The 24623-nt window shown below is 37.6% G+C and overlaps 1 protein-coding gene across 3 annotated transcripts in view; it reads left to right on the top strand.

The window, feature by feature from the left end:
• Positions 1-24623, top strand: part of cabin1 (calcineurin binding protein 1) — a 102360-nt gene that overhangs the window by 53095 nt on the left and 24642 nt on the right. For all 3 annotated transcript variants that reach the window (XM_065247647.2, XM_065247648.2, XM_073816266.1), the window contains 3 exons: positions 15725-15888; positions 16646-16742; positions 17544-18287. In XM_065247647.2, coding sequence (XP_065103719.1) covers positions 15725-15888; positions 16646-16742; positions 17544-18287 — 1005 coding nt within the window. The remainder of the gene's footprint in view (positions 1-15724; positions 15889-16645; positions 16743-17543; positions 18288-24623) is intronic.

The raw sequence follows: 24623 nt of genomic DNA on the forward strand, positions 1-24623 counted from the left end.
CAGAACTGCCCGTTTTATAATATACATTCATTTTCATTACAGTATCAGATTAGCGGACAGAACGCAGCATAGGGTTGTGCTAATAGACATATTGCCAATAGAAGGCTTTCACGACGGTAGTTGGCGATTTGTTATTATTATCATCATAGTTTCACATTAACATGCACATTGCGTGGTTATCCTCGCATGAGAGGGTTTGTGGGCTTCACTTTGCTTTGATCAGTTAACATATTGTAATGTTTTTTCGACGTGGGCACCATTCATACCTCTCTTTCTCTCATCTCTGGAATGAGGTTCTGAGTGAGAAGCAGAGCAGCGTACAGATGTAGATTAACTGAGCACATGGTGACAAAAACGATCGACGCATCGTTTAAATGAGCGGTAAAAACCCGCTCGCATAATACGTTTTTGTTGTGGGTGCCCCGCACGCACGAGCGTGAAGCCTATGAAAGAAAACACATCATTATTCGCTTCTCGTCAGTTCACACTGACAGAGCGAGACCTGGGCGGCCCTATCCCAATTTAAACCCCTGTATCTAAGTTCTGATTGGGAGGTAATGGCCGATTACGGTTGAGTCTTAAACCACCTGATCGGGCCCTATTTCTGATCACATGATCGAATTGGGACATCTCTACATAACACCCTAGCATCCACAATAGCAAAGCCCTGAGAACTGTCTACATCACAAGTAGCATCTTTAGAACATGCTAGAACCATTTGCACTATGACACATTGAAATCTAGTAGGTTTGTATTTTTTCATAACATATGCAGCTTTGGTTATGTCAGCAAAGAGATTTAGAAGCAAAGCGTGGTATTAGATTTTGATGTAAAAGGTAATGAGTGCACTTTATTTCTTTAGACCAATAAGGCTTTTAGGGTAAATAGGATCTATTTTGATGTTGTCTTTCAAAATATGAAGTAATAATAATAACAGCACTCTGGTTGCTTGGTCAATATGTAAAGATACAAACTAATGCTGTTATTACGCAATAAATGTTGTGTAATCTTAGACCTAACAGCACAGATCTTTTTTGTCTGTTTTACATTTTGAAGAAAATGATGCAATTTATACCAACTAAAAATGTCACATTTAATGATCTTCATCTGTTAGTTTCCTTTTCTGGTCCTAAATTAATTTGTCAGATTTGGGATCAGTTTAAGAGACATTTTTCTTTTGATCATTCTGTGTACAACCAGAAAACTTAGTGGTTCAATTGTGAAAGTCAACCAGGTTGACTGTGTTCCCAATCTCAATATCTCTTGTTAAAGAAATGTCGGTTTGTCTTACTACAAACCAGAAGACGAATGTTACGCACACCCAAAACTAAGTTGAATGTTTTGTGTGTGAAATGTTGATATGTGTAAGCTCGGCAGTAGCGAACACCTGCAGTTCACATTTGGAGATACGATCAGCAAGATTTGCATTTGTCACTTTCCTGTTATAAGCAGGAGGTTAGAAATGCCAGGTGTGTGTATGTGTGTGCGAAAACCACAAACATTAACAGAGGAAGAGGAAATGAGTGTGTTTGATGGAGGTCCCCGGTATAACAGTCTCTCTCTGTCTTTCTCTCTTTATGTCTCCTCTCTTCATCTGTCTATTTTAAGGCCTGCAGTATATTGGCTTCTTCCTGGTTTTCTTCTATTTTTTATAGTCTCATTCACCTTCTTTTTCTTGTCATCTCCTCTTGTCTCATTTTTTTCTCCTCTGTCATTTCTCTTTTCTTGCCATCTTGTCTCCTCTCTTGTTGTCTTCTCTCTTTTCTTCTCACATTTCTTCAGTTTAAACTCTTTAAACGTCTCGTTTTTTTCCTTTACATCTTGTCTCATCTTGTTCTCCTTTCGTCTCGTTTAATCTTTTCTTTTCTTGTCTTTTTATCAAGTGTCTTCTCTTGTCCTCTTTTCTCTGGTTCTCTTCTATTTTTATAGTCGTATTCACCTTGTGGTCTTGTCTTATCTCTTCCAATTTTCTTTGTCATTTCTCTTGTTTGCTCGTCTTTTCTCCTCTCATCTCTTGTTGTCTTCTCTATTTTCTCCTCACATTCTTAAAGTCGCCATGAAACGGAAGTATCAATTGCCTAATTTTTTCTGTGGTGACGTGTATCCGAGTAAAACCGGCCTCTGAAATGAACTAAGGCAGGGCAGGATTTGTCCATCGAGATCTGATTGGATCATTTGAAGTTGGGTCGTGTTGCTAATCGTTCTCCTGGACCCCGCCCACCTGCCATACATTTTGACCGGAAGTAAAGAGAGATCGTTTTTAGGAGGGGAGGAGATTTGCATTTCTTGATTTAAGATTATGAGGGCACATTAATTTTTTTAAATTAATGAAGCTCACAGATAAATCATTTGTAAAAAATACCACAATATTACAAAACAAATTACAGTTTTTTATTTTACTTTTCATTGCGACTTTAAATTTAATCTCTTATCGTCTCGTCTCGTTTCTTTTCTTTACATCTCATTTGTTCTCCAATTGTCTCATTTAGTATTTCTTTTGGTCTTGTCCTTTTTTTATCAAGTGTCTTTTCTTGTCCTCTTTTTGCTCATTCTCTGATATTTTCTTAAAGTCTTATCCACTACCTTTTTTTGTCATCTCGTCTTATCTCGTCTCATTTTTTCTCCCCTTTGTCATTTCTCGTTTCCTGTCTTATGTTGTCATCTTGCCTTCTCCCATCTCTTGTTGTCTTCTCTCTTTTTTCTCACATTTCTTCAGTGTAATCTCTTATTGTCTCAGTACTTTCCTTTGCGTCTCATCTCATCTCTTTCATTTAGATCTTGTCTCATCTTTTTCTCCGTTCGTCTTATTTAATCTCTTCTTCTTCTCTTGTCATTTTTTCCCTGTTTCTCTTCTATTAGTCTCATCCACCTTTCTTTTCTTGTCATCTCATCTTGTCTCATCTTATCTCTTCTCATTTCTCTTTTTTGCCATCTTTTCTCATCTTTTGTTGTCTTCTCTCGTTTCCTCTTTTTACATCTTGTCTCATTAGTTCTCCATTTGTCTCATTTAGTATTTCTTCCTGTCTTGTCCTTTTTATCAAGTGTCTTTTCTTGTCCTTTTTTCCCTGGTTCTCTGATATTTTTAATAGTCTCATCCACTACCCTTTACTTGTCATCTTATGTTGTCATCTTTCTCCTCTCTTCTCTTGTTGTCGTCTTCTCTCTTTTTTCTCACATTTCTTCAGTTTAATCTCTTATTTTCTCATTACTTTCCTTTGCGTCTCATCTCATCTTGTTCTGCTTTCATCTCGTTTAGACTCTTCTTCTTGTCTTGTTTTATTTTATCAAGTGTTTTTTCTTGTTCTCTTTTCCCTTAATTATTTATAGTCTCATCCACTACCCTTTTCTGGTCATCTCATCTTGTCTCATAACATCTTTTCTTCTCCATGTCATTTCTTGTTTCTTGTTGTTACTTCTTGTCGTAATCTCTTATCATCTCGTTTCTTTCCTTTACATCTTGTCTCATCTTGTTCTCCTTTCGTCTCATTTAATCTCTTCTTCTTGTCTTTTTATCAAGTGTCTTCTCTTGTCCTCTTTTCCCTTTTTCTCCTCTTTTTTTATAGTCTCATTCCCCTTCCTTTTCTTGTCATATATTGTCTTGTCTTATCCCTTCTCAATTTTTCTTTGTCATTTCTCTCGTTTGTCATTTATCTTGTCTTATTTCGTCTCATTTTTTCTCCTCTTCTTTCTTCCGCTTCTTGTCTTAGGTTGTCATCTTGTCTTCTATCTTTTTTCTCACATTTCTTCAGTTTAATCTCTTATTTTCTCACTGGTTTCCTTTGCGTCTCATCTCATCTGCTTTCATCTTGTTTAGTCTCTTCTTCTTGTCTTGTTCTTTTTTATCAAGTGTTTTTCCTTGTCCTCTTTTCCTGGCTCCCTTAATAATTTATAGTCTCATCCACTACCCTTTTCTAGTCATCTCATCTTGTCTCATAACATCTTTTCTTCTCTATGTCATTTCTTGTCGTTATTTTGCCATCTTGTCTTCTCTCATGTCTTGTTGTCTTTTCTCTTTTCTTCTCACATTTTCACAGTTTAATCTCTTTATCTTCTCGTTTCTTTCCTTTACATCTTGTCTCATCCTGTTCTCTTTTTGTCTTGTTTAATCTCTTATTCTTGTCTTTTTATCAAGTGTCTTCTCTTGTCCTCTTTTCCCTGGTTCCCATCTATTTTTTAGTCTCATCCACCTTTCTTTTTTTTGTCATCTCATCTTGTCTCATCTAGTTCTCCTTTCGTCTCATTTAATCTCTTCTTGTCTTTTTATCAAGTGTCTTCTCTTGTCCTCTTTTCCCTGTTTCTCCTCTATTTTTATAGTCTCATTCACCTTCCTTTTCTTGTCATATATATTGTCTTGTCTTATCCCTTCTCAATTTTTCTTTGTCATTTCTCTCGTTTTGCCGTCTTTTCTCCTCTCATCTCTTGTTGTCTTCTCTCTTTTCTCCTCTCATCTCTTGTTTTTTTCTCTCTTTTCTCCTCACATTTCTTAAGTTTAATCTCTCATCATCTCATTTATTTTCTTTGCATCTTGTCTCATTTGTTCTCCATTTGTCTCATTTAGTATTTCTGGTCTTGTCCTTTTTTATCAAGTGTCTTTTCTTGTCCTTTTTTCCCTGGTTCTCCGCTATTTTTGTATAGTCTTATCCACTACCATTTTCTTGTCATCTTGTCTTATTTCGTCTCATTTTTTCTCCTCTTTGTCATTTCTCGCTTCTTGTCTTAGGTTGTCATCTTGTCTTCTATCTTTTTTCTCACATTTCTTCAGTTTAATCTCTTATTTTCTCATTGGTTTCGTTTGCGTCTCATCTCATCTGCTTTCATCTTGTTTAGTCTCTTCTTCTTGTCTTGTTCTTTTTTATAAAGTGTTTTTTCTTGTCCTCTTTTCCTGGCTCCCTTAATAATTTATAGTCTCATCCACTACCCTTTTCTAGTCATCTCATCTTGTCTCATAACATCTTTTCTTCTCTATGTCATTTCTTGTCGTTATTTTGCCATGTTGTCTCCTTTCATGTCGTGTTGTCTTTTTTCTTCACACATTTCTTCAGTTTAATCTCTTATCTTCTCGTTTCTTTCCTTTACATCTTGTCTCATCCTGTTCTCTTTTCGTCTCGTTAAATCTCTTATTCTTGTCTTTTTATTAAGTGTCTTCTCTTGTTCTCTTTTCCCTGGTTCCCATCTATATTTTAGTCTCATCCACCTTCCTTTTCTTGTCATCTCATCTTGTCTCATCTTATCTTTTTTCATCTTTTCTCCTCTGTAATTTCTCTTGCCATGTTGTCTCCTTTCTTATTGTCTTCTCTCTTTTCTTCTCACGTTTCTTGAGTTTAATCTCTTATCTTCTCGTTTCTTTTCATTACATCTTGTCTCATCTTGTTCTCCTTTTGTCTCATTTAGTCTCTTATTCTAGTCTTGTCTTTTTTATCAAATGTCCTTTCTTGCACTTTTTCCGTAGTTTCTCTTCTATTTTTTATAGTCTCATTCACCTTTCTTTTCTTGTCATCTCATCTTATCTTTTTCTCCTCTGTCATTTCACTTTTCTAGTGTTATATTGCCGTCTTGTCTTCTCTCTTTTCTTCTCACATTTCTTAAGTTTAATCTCTTATCTTCTCGTTTCTTTTCTTTACATCTTGTCTCATCTTGTTCTCCTTTTGTCTCATTTAGTCTCTTATTCTAGTCTTGTCTTTTTTATCAAATGTCCTTTCTTGCACTTTTTCCATAGTTTCTCTTCTATTTTTTATAGTCTCATTCACCTTTCTTTTCTTGTTATCTCATCTTTTCTCCTCTGTCATTTAGTTTTTCTAGTGTTATATTGCCGTCTTGTCTTCTCTCTTTTCTTCTCACATTTCTTAAGCTTAATCTCTTATCATCTCATCTAGTCTCTTCTTCTTGTCATGTCCTGTCAAGCGTTTTCATGTTCTGTAATCTGTCTCAACTCGTCTTGTCCTCATCATATCTCTCTTCTATTTTTCTCTTCTCTTGTTTTTCTTTCATTTTTGTATCCTCTCTTGTACCCTTAAATATTTTTATCTCCTTCCTCTCATCTGTTTTATCGTAATTTATTCAGGTCTCTTTTCCTCTCGTCTCATCTTGATTCTTATTTCTTTCTGCTTGTCTTATGTATATTCTCTTTTGGTAAGTCTCTTTGCCTTCTTGTCATGTCAAGTTGTTTTCTTGTCTCAAGAAGTTTCATCTCATATCGTCTCATTATCTCTTCTTGTCTTTGTTTGTTCCTCTTATGTTTTTTTTTCTCTCATTGGGCATACGTACATTTGGTTTGTCCAAAGCGCTATGCGGTGCACAGTGAACATATCGTCATTACGTGCGTTCCCTTTTTGTTTGTTGTCATATACACTTTCCCTCTGACCCACAACAACATCCTGTTGCATGCTTTCTTCCTCCTGCCGTTTATCTCTCTTCCTCTCTCGTTTTCTCTTCTTTTTTTGTGTGTATGTGTTTGTGTGGGTGTGCACTGCTGGGCTGAGAAACAGAGCTGATCACCGATTGGCTGGCTGTGTCCTGATGGGCCGTCTCTGTCTGTGTACAGAGAGATGGAGGGGAGGGAGGGAAAGCACGAGCGAGCTCACTGGGGTCAGAGCAGAGAAAAAGAAGCGTGGGCGTTTTGTTTTGCGATGGCAGGGCAGGAAAGAGAGGAGAGCGAGCTCACGACTGTTTGAGGCGCACTCGTTCAACCATCTCTCGTCTTTCTCTTCTCCCTTCGCACGCGTGCAGCCTGCTCCCTTGAGCCTGTGACTCGTCTTCTCTCGCTGGAACACTTAGGAAAAAATCAAAACATTCAACTTGCAGGCAGAGCGTGGAGTAGCTCTCCTCGGTGATGGTGAGTTTCTTCCTTACGGTTTTCCTGTTTGGTTTCCTTTTCCTTCTTATTTGTCTTTAGTTTTGTTAGGGATTGAAAGGTTAAACGGAAAAGCATCTGACTTGTGATATTTCAAAACAGGATTTTAGAGAAAAGAACCGGTTGGAGGTCTGAGAGGTGAGTTAGACTTTGAGTAGAGCCGCAGAGAGAAAGAAAGAAAGTGAGTGTTTGCAAAAGAGAGAGAGAGTGTGTTAGCTCTGTCACGCGTGACGCAGATAATAGTTACCTAGTGCTTTCACCGATGCCCTGCATTTCATCAACACAGGCAGCAGTAATGGCCAGAAATGGAGTGATGAAGTGCACTAGATGAGTCAGATAACTGGGAACCACCTTTCTGCTTGTTCTTGGTTTTGCATGTACAGTTCTTCTGTTCTTATCTGTGGCATGCACTTCTCATATCCGAAGTACAAATGCCACCTTAGTCGCTTACTTGACACTTTTTGCAGTGGTTAAGGCTCGTGTGGATTATTTGGGGGAATCCCTTGAAGGTAAAATAATACGTTTGGTAAGAAATTGCTGCTTTTAGTTGCTGAATTGATTCATTTATAGGTGAAGTTTCAGATGTTGAAGTTTAGTTTTATGGATGAGTTTTAAGGAACTGTATGGCGAGTAAAGATTAACATGAATTAAACTTTGTAATTTTAGATGTTGCTATTGTTGTGCTCGGCAAAATGTTCTCCTTTTTAATCAGTTCAACTTGACAATTTGACCTTACTACCGTAAACAATAACTAGTTATAACTTTTTTTATGTGTGTCTTTTTTTATTTAAACAGCAATGATATTTTTATTACAACAAAGCTTTATTGCGAATATGTATCTTTAACTACATATTATAATATTAACAGTATTTGACTATTCTAGATATCACAAACCTTACCTATACATCGTAGTAATTTATTTTAATATAATTAATTAACAGAATTCTGCCATTTTTATTACAACAAAGCTTTGTGGTGAATATGTATATTTAAGTACACATTGTCACAATATCAACAGTATTTTACTTAACCTTACCTATACATTGCTGTAACTTGTTTTCTGGTATTTAATTAACAGATGTTTCTGACATTTTTATTAAAACAAAGCTTTATGGTGAATATTTATCTTTAACTACATGTTGTCACAATATCAACAGTATTTGACTAAACCTTACCTATACATCGCAGTAACTTGTTTTCAGATATGACAACAAAAAATACTTGTTTGTAAATTCTTGTTTGATCAATTTAATTCAAATGATTTGTTACTATTAACCAGTGCAAGCCAGCTCATAAGAGTCATTTAATTATGAATCAACATCACGGGTTGTACTGTTTGTTGTGATATTGTATAGGGGTGTATAAAAGACTAACAAAAATCTTGATGACAGTAAATTTCATTAACACCTTTTTTTGCCTCACCAACAGCAGCATTATTGCAATTTGTTGAGTTTTCCATTTGAGACCATTTGCATCTTAATATACTGAGCAATTACAAATCTTATCTGATTTTCACCCAAATAGTTATATAATATTTTTAAATCTTATATACCACCAGCGAGTTTATCACTGTGTGATGCCTGTCTCTTCCAATAAGATTGTTAGGAGGCTTTACTTAATTGTGATTATCCTAGTAACAATTAGAAACAATTAACCGTCCCCTGGGTAACTGATGAAAGATGGATGAAGTGAACTCCACTGCTTCACTTCTATTGGTAGTCGCTCCCAAAAGTTGATCATTATTTTCATAAATTACATAACTTTGTTACGTAGCTTCACTGTTGCTTGTGTCGCCAAAAGTCGCCAAGCTTCCATGTCGCTCTTGCACTGTAAAAAAACTTTGCTGCCTTAAAATTTTTTGTTGAATTAACTTGGATTTACAAGTCATTTCAACTTACTATTATTTATCTTGACTAGAGATGAGTTGTTATAACTACAGGCGAGTTATTATAACTTATAAAATTAAGTTGACTTTTCTCAACTATATTTTATAAGTTGTGACAACTCATCTCTGTTGACATAACTTGTAAATCTAAGTTGATTCAACAAAACATTTTAAGGCAGCAAAGTATTTTTTACAGTGTGCCATTGTTAGTCGCTGGCGGTGTGAATGCAGCTTGAAATAACGTGTGTTCCTGAAATCTGCTTATTACACATTTTAGCTTCTGCTGTTTTGCCACATAAATTGCCAGTCGTATTAAAAGCCTTTTTAGTTGATCAGTCTCTGCGATTTCATGTTTTTTTTTTGTCTTTGAAGTGTTAAAAGCTGTGCATATATAAGATTCGTAAAGTCGCAAAAAGGAAGTCTCAAACCCTAAAAGTGAAGGCTCATCTACGCCTTCCTAAGGTTACGTTTGCACAGAAATTATCTGCATAGAAAACGCAAAAGTGGTGTTGGATTAACATTTTTTTATTCTGCGCTTATACGAACATTTTGGGGGGGGGATCTGCATGCATGGTGACGCAAAGGTGTGTGATATTGGATGTAGTATGCACTCCAGGCAGTTAGGTGGCAATGTGAAGCACTGACACACAACAACACCAAGTCCACATGCCTGCGTACAACCTTCTTCCAGGTTCTCCCAGGTCTCGTCCAAAGCCGTCTGGCTTGCCTTCGACGAATTGGCGCATCAATAGTTTGATAGAGGTAATTAATACTAGCTGTGAATATTTTGTACAACTGCTGGAAAGACTTGTGTATATTTATCAGAGCTACTATGGCAACTGGAAGGTCCGACGTATGGAAGTAATCCGACATGTTTGTTGTTATTTTCCTGAACTGGCGCATGCCTGTGATGTAAACGCATACGCAACGAAAGCCACCGTGAGCAGACTTTTGCGTTTCTACCCTTTAGATGGGAACGCGATGGTAAAGCGTTTTTAAGATTTCCACTCTGGAGGTTTATTTAATTTTTTGCGTTCTTATGCCCCAAAACGCTGCCGCCGTGTAAACAAAAGGCACAGCCGATAAAATATTTTTATGTTTTTATCCTCGAGCCTCATTCAAATATGCCTCCACATATCTATGTCACTGTGTGGGAGGATTTTTGCACAACACCACCCAATTGAAAGGCTTAACTTATTCTTGCAGTAGTTTTATTGCTGCCGGCATGATGTGAAGACGCTGTGCTTTGGGAGCTGATATTCCAAATATGTTAAGGGGGTTATCGGCCAATCACAACGCACTGGAACTTTGTACAAATCTGCAAGTTTCAGAAAGGCGGGGCATAGAGGACCAACAATAATGTACAGAATGTGAAAAAAAAACATTTAATCACATTGCATTACACCAAATACACAAAATAGCGTTCTTTTTAGCAACGTCATATGACCCCTTTAAGATTTTTTGGGGTGGTTAGATGCTAAGACTACCGTGTTTTTACATGGTGAGGAAAGTCTTGCGTCTCTCTAAATGTGTGCTCTCTTCAATTCAGTGTTTGTGCAGATAAATTAAATCGATGACATTAGGAGCAGCTGTAGGCCCGAGGCAAACATGACATCTTTCTTTCTTTTTTGTTCCTTTCGTTTTTAGTCTTTTTAATCAGTAATCATGTATTGCGTATTTTCAATTACCTGTTTGAGTCTTTTTTTGGAAGTCTTAAACCTTTCCTTCTTAAACTAATGCTATGCTAATGAGAAGCAGATGATTGGCTGAGTTCATCCTCGTTAGTCATCAAGGGGTTTTGGTTTGCAATGAAAGCAGTGATGTTTTTCTTTCTCTCTCTCTCTTTTTAATGGCTCAAAACGAATATAGAAAGAGCTTTTCTTCATTTTGGTTTCTGTTTTGGTCTTATTGTGTTGTTGCCCTTGGAGATGTACAGATTCCCAGAAATACGGTGAGAGACAATCTCCACATGTATTACATTCCAGGGTCCATGCCCGTATATTGTGCATAACTTAGAGTTTTGAAAGGTATCTCGTTGCATATCTCCTTTCTTTAAACTTGTAAGTCTCAGTGCTGGTTCTCATTTAATAACTTAAAAGCCAAAGTATGAAAGTTTATACTGAAATGATTGTTTTTCACTTTGAGAACCAGAATGATCACTTTTCATTCAAGCTAGGGCTGTCACAATGATTAAATAATCGTTTCACCGTGATTGTTTGACCTCATCGCGATGATTTCAGATCACCGCAATGATTGCACATCTCTCTAAAGAACACAAGGGGGAGCTACAGTGCCTGTATAAACAAGACCAGATCAGATTGCTTTTTAATATGCGTTTTGTATATTAATATTTACTGCCAGGTAAAACTTGCAAAATATTTAATTTAATTATATATATTTATATAATTATAATTTATAAAAGAATTATATATTTATAATTATAATCACAACAATATGTGAAAATTATTTCATAAACGAAGAAAAAATGTATGAGAATTAAATTTCAAAGCAATAAAATAGGCAATTTATCAGCATAATTGTCAAAGCCCTAAAACAGGCAATTAATCGTCACAATTTATTAGACAATTAACCATCAGCCAAATTTCATAATCGTGACAGCCCTAATTCAAGCTGCTAGCTGCTAAACTTTTAACTTCAGTAGAATTTATAATCAAGGTTTACAAAGGTGATATTTAACCCTGGACCACAAAACCATAAGTAACAAGCTGTCATACGTAGCACGGGTATATTTGTAGTTATAGTCAACAAAACATTGTATGGTCAAAATTATATTTATGCCAAAAATTATAGGATATTAAGTAAAGATAGATATTTTGTACATTTTTTTGCGTAAATATATAAAGTATTTGTATGTGTTACTTAGGACAACATTAAAGGGGATTTTCTCAAAAGTTTGATTTTTTTCACCCTTAGATTCCAGATTTTCAAATAGTTGTATCTCGGCCAAATATTATCTTATCCTGTTGTCAATGGAAAGCTCATTTATTCAGTTTCTCCATGTCAAAACGACCCTAATGATTGGTTTTGTTTTCCAGGGTCCATGTTAACAGGAACATTTATACAATTTAAATTCTGACATAATTTACTAACTCTCACGTTGTTTTAAAGTCATATGACTTTCTTTGTTTTTGGGTTTGTTTGCAAATGTCAACAATGTCGAACATCCTTGTGAGCAGTTGGCATGTTTGAATGTACACTGTAAGAATATTGCTGCATTAAGTTAAAACAACTTGCTTTTGCAAATCAGCTCAACCTACTATTTAACATTGACCTTTGAGAAGTTGACATAACAATATCTACTTTTTTGTAAGGTAAAGTAACATAAAAATATATGTTGATTTGACAAAAATTCTGCATTTTTTTACAGTGTAGTTAAAATGTTATAAAAAATTATTTACTATTAATATAAAATAATATTTATTTTTAATTCTCATTATTTATTCACAATTTATTCATGCCATCCCTGATCTGTTTGACTTTCTTTCTTCAGTTGAACACAAACCAATAATTTTATATTGGGGGGGGGGGTCAATGGTATTTCGTACTTATTAACACAGTTTAAGAGTTGGTTTCCTCATGTTAAAAAAATGCAAAGTGTCAAAAAAGCAGTTGGTTGTGATTCAGAGTATTTCTGTGCCGAAAGTTTCAGAAAGTTTTTCCGAAAACAGGTCCAGCTGACGTTTAAGGGGGGGGAGCCCATGCGTATCACTTCTTTTTATAGGCAATTCCCTCGGAAAACCACGCCCACACGTCAATCTGTGGGAGAGTAAGAACTGAGGACGCTAAAGTTAAAGGCATCACATCACGTGACAGCTTTGTTGTATATCAAACTCATCAATAGCACAAATGAAGAACTGTGTTTTTGGATGTAAGAAGAAAGCCAGCATTATAGAAACAATGGATATAGTTTGTTTGTTTATCCGGGGTGGGAGCAGAATTTTGTGAGTGTTTGTTTAACGCTGGAGTTCATTGAAAAGTCTCAACCGGGTCACGAGTTGCATGCGTTAAAAAGGATAGTTAAAAAGGATAGTTTGGCCGAACTATCCCTTTAAGTAAGGCTTCTGTGTTATGTTGGAAATGGGCGCGTAAGTGCATATTATATAAACGACACAAACATGTAGTAAATCATAAGTTATCTATACGAGTGTTGGCCCCTCCCACCGTTCGTAACTCCTCATTCTGAATTTTTTCACACGTTATCTGAAAGAATCGTGAAAGCTAATCTGTCTTTTATAAATCTGATAAAACTAAAGACTCTTCGGAGATATAAAGGATGTCATACTACTCTATAGGTACTCCAGATTAACATCAGATACGCAGAAACAGCATGTGTTATGGACGCTTTAAAATGTTGTCACGTTATCTTTTTATACGGTACTCAACAAAGCGAAGCTCCGAAAAGTAATCCCAGTGGGTTTATAAATGTCTTCTGAAGCGAACTAAAATGTTTGTGAGAGAAGACGATTAATGTTGATCTGTAAATGCGCTTAAAATATTTATTGTTTTCTCCCATGGCACGACGGTAAGTAAGTATTTTCATATTTGGATGAACGATTCCTTTAATGGGAAATCCACAAAACATGCTGTTCAACGAGTTGCTACTGTTGTACTACACTGAACACAGCAGGAACGACTGAACTAATGAACATGTGTGTGTAATCGTGTTGTTTGGCCACAGCGGTTTAAGGGGTCTGTGCCAGAGACCCGTCTAATAGCATTCCATTCGTTGATCCATCAGGACATGTCCTATCACATATTTTTCCATCAGGACACACCCCCTCATGCCTCTTTTCTGTATCCATCTATTTTCTGTGTATTGCTCGATGGGCTTTGGGTAATCCCTGCTGTGAAAGGTCAAAAGCCTTTTAGAAACGCACACTTTCTCTCTGACTGCAGAACTTTGTGTCATGCCATTAGCCATAGTGTGGGCTTGTAAAGGTGTAGTGTTTATTATTCACAGGAGGAAAATCTTCCCTGGGTAATGTGTATGCGACTGCTGTGAAATGAGCTTTTCAGCTTCCCAAATATAAGAAGTTTATTTGTTTCTTCTAATCAACCCACTAATGCTCAAACTTCCCCCATCACCCTTCCCTCCTCTTCTCATTTTCCCAACGTTTACCAATTGGATTGTTTGCTTTACGAATGACTGGCAGCTGCAGATTTGTCGCATGCAAATAAACATCTAGATCTTTCAATCTTTTTTATGGTTCCTCTTTCTGCCTCCTGCATGTTTGTTCTCGCCTGCACCCGCTTATTCTGTTTCCACAGGGTTCTCGGTGCCATTACCTACATTTTCTGGAATGTCAGAACGTCCAAACATGGTCATCTGCCAGCCCAAATCCAAACAGTCTCGATTCCCCCCATTGCATTCCTTTTTTCTAGGGCAGTTACACAGGAGCGCTATGAAAAAACTGGGTTATGCTTTTTTGATCATTGAACTGAAGATGCTTAATTCCACATGATATAGCTTTCCGTTTGAAAATGGATGTAATTGATGTTTTCTCAGAGAAGTTATCTGCTTGTTGTATTAGCAGTCTCACGAATTGCTTCATTAAAGGATGAGTGGGACATCAAAAGAGCACAGATGCGCGCACTGTATGCAAGAACGCACAGCGAATGTAAAATGCGTGGGGCAGTGCATTCCAAGTGCACATACTTGAAGTCGACATGAAATCTGCGTATGTTTCATCCCTTTTCAGTTCGCTGTCAACAGCTTCAGTTAGTCTACCGTTTTCCAGCCACATATACTTGAAAGATGAACGGATGGAGATGAAGAAGAGGGAATATGGATTGGCAGGAGAGTGGGTAGAGGCAGATCTCTCATCTGCGGGCAGATTTTCTTTATGGCCAGATCCCAACACATCAAGAGCCAAGAGCAGATGGCCTTAACAACAATATTATGCCCCCACCTATCTCGAATTTACTGCAGTTTTTACACTTAGTGTATATTACCTTTACCTTTTAGTAATATACTGTGATAATATAAGTAAGTAATATATTTTCCAAATATCTTTCTCTTAGATTTTAATTTTGCTTTTGTGTTGAAGCCCAATGCAACCATTACATATAGTATATGATATTTACGAGTAAACTGGCTATTTGAAAAAAACATATAAAGTCTGAAACACACCGAGCCAACAGTTGGCATCAGGCAGGGCCGGGTGTTTTTGAAGCGTTGGCTGGCTTTAGTTTTGTTGCCTCTGGCGTCTGCTGTTTTTGGGTGCATGTCGAATCAGTGGCGTAGCTTTATCAAAGAGAATACAGTCTACCGCCACCTGCTGGTATGGGAGATTCACTGTAAGTTCTCTCACACAAGCGCAGAGCATACACACTTGTTGGCTGTCAACTGTAGTCTGTCCGGTAGCGAAACACGCGTATGACAACTAGAACACGAACCAATGAGATTCAACGTTGCCATATTTGAACTTACGTGTCGATTTCTATTCTGCTGTAGATGTGTGACATATGAAGCGCCCAATATGCTAAATGTTAAAGTTTGTGTAAAGTCAATTATGAGTTAGTAATGACTATGTAGAACTGAATTGTGGAGTTAGACCGTTATACAGTCTTTCACAATTTTTGATTTGGGGTTATTTGGGCGTTGGCTCGATGATGTGTTGGAGCAACTGAGCATGGCCCGCCCCTAACACAATGGGGAGCAACCATTTAGGTTGTAGCAGTATGTGAAATTTGAGAGAGACTCCAGCTTTTTCGTGAGTGGGCGTGGTTTTGGTGCCGCCAGCGGACATGCTATGAGCGTTTAAGAGCGGAGAATCTGCCATATTTTTCCAAAATTTGAATAACTTATTTTATTGGTCGTTTTTATCATTCAAATTTGCCCTGGGTGGTTATTAACACATTTTTTTGTAGTGTAGAAATGCTCTATGCAGACTTTAAAATGTATTATGTATTATTTCACTTCAGAAGAAACTCTCCTGTGCTAATGGATCTCTCTTTCTCTTCCTTAGGGCATCTGGCGGATTCCAGTAGATGAGATCGATCGTCCTGGTAGTTTTGCATCTCATATGAACAGATCCATCGTGCTGTTGCTGGATGTCCTGTTTCAATTGAAAGACCATCACACATTATTCAAGATCTCCCTTATGCTTCAGAGAACCCCTGACCAGGGAAAGTAAGATAACTGCATCTCTCCTTCTTCAGAGACTTGCTTTGCTTTGTGTTTTATGTAATCAGCAATCAGCTATTTTTTAAAGGTCACCTATTGTGCTCCAGTTTCAAGATGTTAAATAAATCTTTGGCCTCCCCAGAGTGTGTATGTGAAGTTTTAGCTCAAAATACCCCATAGATAATTTATTATAACATGTTAAAATTGACACTTTTTAAAGGTGCAGTGTGTAATTTTTAGAAGGATTTCTTGACAGAAATGCAACATAATATACAAAACTATATTATCAGGGGTGTATGAAGACCTTTCATAATGAACCGTTATGTGTTTATTACCTTAGAATGAGACGTTTTAATCTACATACGCTGAGGGTCCCCTTACATGGAAGACGCCATTTTGTGCCGCCATGTTTCTACAAAAGCCCTTAACGGACAAACTTTTTTTACTTCTTGTTTGATGACATGTTTGTCCAGTGGTGGCTAGTGTAGCATCTCTGAGTGTTTTCAAGTGAGAGGTGAGCAGTGGACTGAGCCGTTGGTTGCAATTTGCAACCTCACCACTAGATGCCGCTAAAATTTACACACTGCACCTTTAAGTGTGTGCAAAAATGCATCATTTTTGTTTGTGTGGACCGGGGGGGGTACTTGTGCTGCAGTATCTCATGCATTATTTTTAGTGTTTGTGTTAGGATTTCTATGTATTTTCTATTAAACATTTTTAATGCTAAGAAATATTATACCTGTTTGTGTGTTGTGTATTATAGGAAGTACTTGCGAGATGTGGACCGACAAGGTTTGGCCAAGCGTGCATTTTTCTTTACTGTAAAAGTGTTGGAAGACAATCTGGATAAACTCACAGGGGTATGACAACTACATTGTGTTTATACTTTTACATTTCTTGTTTTTTTGTGTCTTTTGTCGTTTTGTTCACTAGAGATAAAAGTTGAACAGTGGCCTTGGTAGTGGCCATGTGTTTCCTGTGGAGTCAGCGCCATGTTTGGAAAATAAGCCTCAAGCCAGATCTGACAGCCAACGATATGCTTATGTTTGTGCTAACACATTAGTTTATGCCATCTTCACTGCTCAAAGAAAAGTGATAGCATTGCTCAACTTTATCCCTCTCAAAGTGGTTTTACACTGTTGAGTTGGGCATCTTTGTGCCACCTCTAAATGTTTGTGCGAATAAACAGAATATGGTGATCCAAATGTCTGAGACCATCAGGGCTGCGTTAACTAATTGAATATTCAATTATGGTCAATAATATTTTAGATTATTTTGCCTCTGCGCAGTTCGCAATGTTGCAGTGGGGTGCTGAGCAAGTGACGTCACAGACCAAACAAATCAATTATGACATCAATAATGATGAATTTGCTCTCTTTATCGCTTATTATCCAATATTCAATTAGTTGTTGTAGCCCTAGACACCATGCTAATCTGGGATTCAAAATTAAATTTAGACCTAAAATTTAAAGTCCCCCTGTTTTGAAAATCAAGTTCTTATTGTTGTTTATATGTTTATGTAGTGTTTCATGTGCAGATTCATCATTTAACACTATCATTTTGTCCCTTAATTTATGATATAACAGATTGGTTGCACTTTGCAGCATGCTTATTTCTTTTTCTCTTAATATTTCTCTTCTCTGTAATTTTCTGTCAATCAGGTAAGTGATCCCCTTAAACCATCAACCTCCTCTATGGGTGAGATGACTACATCTGATGTGTCCAACCGGCCTCCTGCTGTGGAGGACCCCAAATGCTCCCACACCACCCAGTCTAAACCAGGGCTCGCCGAAACCCCTACTATCACCGAAAGCGTTACTGCACCTCTTCCCGCCATGCCACTGCCCCATCAAGCACCACTCCAGCTTTCATTGCAACCTTTAACTCAGACTCAGGTGACAGGGACGTCCACTCACCCCAGAGAAGGCACTTCTGGGCACGGAGAGCCTATGGAACTTGGCCTGGGAACGTGGCCAAGTGGCTCAAAAATTAGAGACCCTCAAACTCCTACTGATGGTGTCCCGCAAGAGCGGAGGATTGTAAAATCAACATCGGAGGAGGCAGGCAAGATTCCAGAAAGCAGCCGGGCATCGGAGCTGTCGCTGGAGGAGTTGAGCATTAGCTCAAAACAGCAACAGCTCCAGAATCAGGCGAATGCTGTGAAAGGGATGCTGACAACGCCCACCACGCCAGTGCAAGGCATCCCAATGCCACTGTCCAGCACCCCTGAGCTGGGGTTACCACAGCGGCCCAGCAGGAAACGGAAGCTGCTGGATGACAAGGAGTCAGGCAAGACGCTCCTTTTGGATGCATATCGCGTGTGGCAGCAAGGACAGAAGGGAATGACCTATGACCTGAAGCGCATTGAGAAGATCATGTCCGAGACGTACATGCTGATTAAACAGGTAGGAAAGAAGTTGACCCTAATTTTTAAAGTCTGATTAGTTAAAGCATGACATGGCAATGTCAATATAGATGGTTGTTTAGTAAATCTATAACCATTTTGACTGGGAAATTCCACCAGCTTTTTAAAACAAAATAGAGATTAAAGCACAATTAAAAAAATTGTGGGGAATTCCGTAAAATCTTCATCATGCCGAACTTTTAACAACGGATTGATTAAAATAGGAGTACAAAGGTTTTTGAGCAGGCTTGGCATTGATATAAATATCTATGCGAGGAGAAAATCTGAACCAGATCTGGATTTCTGATAATGTTTGAGGGTTTGCCCATGCAAGGTCTGCTGCTACAATGCTAGCATGTTGCTAAGCTATTGCAAGGGTGTTTTTTGGGTGGATACTTACATGTTTATGTCAAAAGAGCACACCTTATGTGATATTTTGTACTCCAGATATGACTCTGATGCCTTCTTCAGTGTAGGCGTAGGGTATTTTTGCCTGTTTTATTATCTGCCATACAAAAATCGAAAGTTTGATCGATTTGCCAAAACTACAACAGCACAGCTCCCCTCAGCAGTCCGCACAATGTTATTTGGTGCATGATCATTCATGTCTGTAGCACAAATGGCACGGAATAAGTAACATGCTCAAGCTTGATGCTTTGGTTTGAGATTGATTTAAAACCACAGATCACTTGTAATAGTGATGCTCGTCTTAGTGAACACACTAATAAAAAAATTATTTTGATTGTCATTGTTAAGTGGTGATGGCTCTTCGTGTGTGAGAGAACTGTACTGTTATATTACAGAGATATTAAGGCATTCATGGGGGGAGAGCACGAGATCCAATTGAATAAAAATGGAACTGTAGAAAATTACTGGTGTTGCTAATGATAGTGTAGCACACGAGCTCCATAACATTTGTCATTATAGTGCTGAGTCAAGTGCGCTATTGTATAAGAATTCTTCAGACACATCTTTTAGACACACACAATCTCAAATACTGTACACTTGAATGCAAGTTATAAACTTTCGTCATGAGGATGCAATTGTCCGCGATAGATATGTGTTGTATACGCTGTTTAATAGGGATGTGAAGACGCATCGCGCTGAGGACCGGAGCGCGTCCTCATAGAAAATATGCATATTTCTGTAAAGGCAGAGAGAGAGATCCAAATCTGCATGTCACACATGAGCAACGGGTTACAAAATGCTTGCACTGTTTAAAATGGTCTCTAATTGCAGCCGCATCAGGAACGCTATGATGACAAAAGTAAACAGAAAGATCGGCAAATTTAGCGAGTGCTGATCGCGTCATTTAATGCCGTTATCGGCCGATTACGATCGGCGGCCGATCGATCGATCGGAGCATCCCTAGTATTTGGTGCTCAGACATACTGTCGAAACGCACAGAAATAAATATGGACAGCTGTAATTAAGGCTTTTTGCAATAATGTAATTGTTTCACCTGTAATTATAATCCCAATTAGTTTTTCCGATTAATTGTCCGGCCCTAGTAAATGATGTTAGATTATTCATTTTTGTGTGAACTCTCCTTTTAAAATATTAAAGAGAATCTGTAAACAACTACAAAACAGCATGCTATATACTGTACATCTCTGAACACCTTAAAAACTGTATAGAAATAGCCTGGCAGCCTCTCACAACAGAAAGTGTAAATTTATAGAGTTTAGTTAAAAAAAAAAAAAATCTTGAAGAAACGCAAAACATTATATATTATATCTCATTGTGCATTTTCCCCAAATACCAACATAAAGTAAACTAACTAACAAAGTATGCTATTAGTTTGAGATATTAAGAACTGGCAGTAAGCACACACACATTCACAACACACACTCTTCTAATCCATTATCAGCTTTACCTCACAAACATTGCATTACCTCTCATTTCCCCTGCCTGTGTAATTGCATCGGCTGTCTCAGTGTGTGTGTCTGTGTGCGTCTCGCTTCCTGCATCTAAATGCAGTCTGTGCGCTGGTCCGTGCATGTGTGTGTTTGTGGGTGTTTGTTATGAAGCACTGTTTTACCCTCTCGGTGTAGAGCACATCTCACTGACTCACTGATTGAGATGACAGCAGAAAGGAGAGAGATTTTAATGTGGCCTCTGGACACTGACTCACTCACTGATCAAATTGGCTCTTCTGTAACGCGCCCTTTCCTGCTAACTGAATCTTGTTGATTGTGGAAAGGTTGTACTTAAAATGTATAAAATCAGAAGCCTGCATGTATAATGCTAAAGGTGCTAAAGTCATTAGTAGCATGGGTATGTTTATAGCAATAGCCAACAATACAATGTATGGGTCAAAATTATAGATTTTTTTTATTTCCAAAAATGTTCCGCCTCTTCCGTGTCTGGTGTGAATGCCACATTATGCTGCAGTTGACCTGTTTGAATCAGACCTGTGTAATAGTTCAATTTAAAACTTTTTTGGTGGTAGTTTCCTGGACAGGGATTAAACTAGTCCTAGACTAAAATAAATGTAAGAAAACAACTTTCCATGACATCTTAAAATACATCAGTGCCCTTTGTTTTGCCTCAAAATGCACACAAGTAATGTTTTTAGTGAGACATGTTTGTTAAAACTAGTTATATTTCCTAATTAAACTAAGGTCTAGTCCTGGCTAGGCAGGGAAATCACCCCTATAAGTTAAAACCAACAGTTAGGTTAGTATTGCATTGTGTTAACTGTCACAAAAACATACAACCAGATACATTGTAAACACAGCCGTAGTGCATCCATAATACTTTTGTAATATATTGAATACACGCGTATAAATAAAGTGATATCAAAAATGGTAGTTTGCTAAACTGGGTAGCATGTTACGGACACATACACCCCTTCCAGAGGGCACTGCATCAACTTTTGGGCTTTATATTGTAAACCTACAGTGGTACATGGTTACCATAACCAAATCCTTCGGTTTAGCTGTCCTGTTTACAAATGTAGAGGTCAACCGAGCGCCATGTGATTTGTAACTCTGTGCATCAAACATTTTACCATCATAAAATCACATCATAAACATTGATTTAAGCTCCAGTAAGTACTGGATTAAAGGTTTTGCAGCGACTACAACCCTGAGATTGAGTATTACTCCAGCTTCACCGCTGCTTCCTCTATTGATGTTGAGCTCTTAAACGGCTGTGGTACACTGTTTGCATGCCTGTGGAAAGCATGCACGATTTAGATAACAAGTTTAATTTATGCTTTTGTTAGCTAACATTATAGGAGAGTCTTGTACAACTAAAATAATTTGCTTATATTAAATAAAAGTCTTATATTGGTAGTAGTTTTGATGCGCAGTTGAATGTCCCTGTACTGGCAATACTGACCAGTCTTACTAATATTAACTTTCACCAGTCAAGAACATTAGCTGCATACTCATTTGCATACTTGCGCTATTCGTAAAACGTACTTTACTGCTGGCAGCAAAGTGCATACTTTTCGTTCATGTACTGCATTCCAGACTTTGCATACTTGCAGTATTTCTAAAGGTTTGTACAACGCTGTCACCAGCAAAGTATATACTATAATTTGTGTTCTTGCCCCACGATCAGATAATATATAGTTTACAGTGACATGGAAAATGTCAACCCTTGTCCGAGACAACAGTAAGTTAGCTAGGTGTGTGTGTGTATCTGATAAATGTGTCTTCATGAGGCTCTGCGGTGTCAAGGTTGTTGTGCAGATTGTTTTGAGTCATACGCCTGAAATCTTACACCACACCGACCGGTGGAACAAGTCCTGATGGTGAATTCACACACATACATGCACAACACTTCTCGACCGGCAAAAAAACAGCACCTGAGAATTCCTCTCGATGCATGCAGGATGGTTTTTAACACTGCTAACGGAGAAGGATGATTTTAGCATTAGCATGCATGCATTTAAATATGCATGCTAATGCTAACTTATATTTAAGCTAACTTATATAATTAACTTATATTTAATTGAATCACAAAATAATGCTTTGACTCTCATTGCAATTTGCATTGCATTGCTCAGTGGTTAGAGGTGCTCTTCACATGTGCCTCGCCCATCTTACCGAATAGTTTTTCACTTGTTAGATTATTTTTAAGCATAAGGGTCTGTGCACTAATCGTGAAGAGTAGCAAATATCTCTCTCTCTCTTTCTCTCTCTCTCTCTCTCTCACACACACACACACACTCCCACACACTATTAAATAAGAAAGCACTATGCTCTAACTATTTGACTTTAAACAGACACTAGGGATGCCCAATCTCAGGCTGCTCCTCTGGTTGCCATGACCACAAGTACTCCAGTGAGAGGTCTTTTTAGGTCATTTTGTTCTCTAACCCATCAGCCTCTGCGTGTCAGAAATTTGGAAGAATCAAAAAATCAATAGGTGCTTCAGAACTTGTGTAAGCAGCCTGTTTTTCATACTTTAAGATGTCAGTGTGGCTTCAAAGGTGTCTGATTCGTGCTTTTGTATGTTCCACTTATTACGATGCCGATATTGAGAAAACAATGAGGCTGTCTGGCCGATATGACACATAAACAACACAACACATAAACAACATAATTACAGTACAAACGGAATAATTGTGAAACTAAATGAACATTTATTGTGCATGAGACTTATATGTCCTTGGAAAAATAGGGAGCTAAAACTGGAACTATTTGAGTCAGACTTAATGCCGGAGTTTAGTTTGTTTTTTACGTGTACGCTAGCTTACGCGCACGGTCGAACGCACAACCTTGCATTGTTTATTTGACTCGTACATGTACACAGATGTTCGATGCATGCACTTTGCGACAAAATGTAATGTATCTTCTGGGCGGCATACTACATTCTCCTGTACATGTATGCACGACCTACACCTACAAAGTACGTGGTCTGCGTACAGTGCGTGAGTACTATTCAGTTGACTAAATTTACATCACACACAGACCATTGCTTATGCGTATTAACGGAACTATATTTTTAAATATACGAACAGTGATGTGTGTCTAACATTGACTTTACATCTTAATGTCTTTTCATTTCAGAAAGATTTATCGCCAACTACAAATATTTGCCAGCCAATGCCGAAAAAAAAAATCCAAATATCGTCCTGCCAATATATCGGTCACAGCAGTATATTGGTCAATCACAAATTTCCTTTATTAGTGTTGGTAGCTAAAGTGAGCAGCCATTTATCTACTCAAATTCTGGTTAGACCAAAATTCATTTTAGTAGTAGGGGTAACGCTTTTTGACTTTGGCTCTATCATTCAAAAAATATTTAAGTTAGATGAATAATTTTTTTTCACAATTAACACACACACATCTCTGTTACAAATGAACACTTGTCGTACAATTACACCGAAAGTGACAGGAGAGCAAACGTGACAACTTACCCCATAGGGTGGGGTTCATTGAAACAAACAGAGGTGAGATGAGAGAGGCATGGAGCAGGGACCCCCTGATAGTAAATGTGTTAAATAGAGATATTTAAGTAAGCAGTAAGGTACGAGAAGCTGCTTTATCGTATTAGGCACAACGCAAAGCGAGTAAAGCTCAACTATTGACCAATCACAATCAAGGACTGTAACTTAACTGTTTTATAAATAGAAACAAACCATATTGTCACACATCCACGGTATTTTAAGACAGTACATTGGCACTATTATGCATGCTGCTGTTGTACTTTTTGTGCAATTAATTTATATTTTTAAGGTCGATAATAGATTGTTTACTTATTTTAAGGTATTTGCAATGCAATACATTTTCATTTTATTGTGACATGAACGATTTCCCATTTACCTGAACCTAAGCTTTCAGTTTATGAAAATGAATGATCATAAATGGCACATTCTGTTTAAAAGCAGGTCATTTTATTAAGTAGAGTGCTTTGCAAACTCATCGTTCTGCTTCTCTGTGTGTTCCTGCGGTTGAAGAACACACACACACGTTACTTTATAATGCTGAGGTCCTTTTTATTATGCTTTTCACGTGGTCGTGGATCATTCATCTCAAGAGTTTGGTTACGCAAGTGTATTCTCTGCAGGAGAACAATATGCTATGATTCGCAGCATCTTTTTGGCAACTTGTTTGACAAGCGCTATTAGTCTGGATTTCTGGGTTTGAGTCTTCAGATATTTTGTTTTAGTCTGCAGGCTTAAATTGCACTGCACACTAGACCTTCAATAAGCGTACGTGGTCGTACACGCGCGCAACTTAAAGGGAACATTGGTTGTAATGTTTTGTATTTTTTCATTACAAATTATGAATGCCCTGACAACCACCGATTACATCCATTACATTGTTCACAGGCAAGTGCCACTTATATTTTCGTAAATGGCTGTAAAAATCGAGTTTAT

This window comes from Paramisgurnus dabryanus, chromosome 11, assembly GCF_030506205.2.
Source record: "Paramisgurnus dabryanus chromosome 11, PD_genome_1.1, whole genome shotgun sequence".
NCBI classification, from domain to species: Eukaryota; Metazoa; Chordata; class Actinopteri; order Cypriniformes; family Cobitidae; genus Paramisgurnus; species Paramisgurnus dabryanus.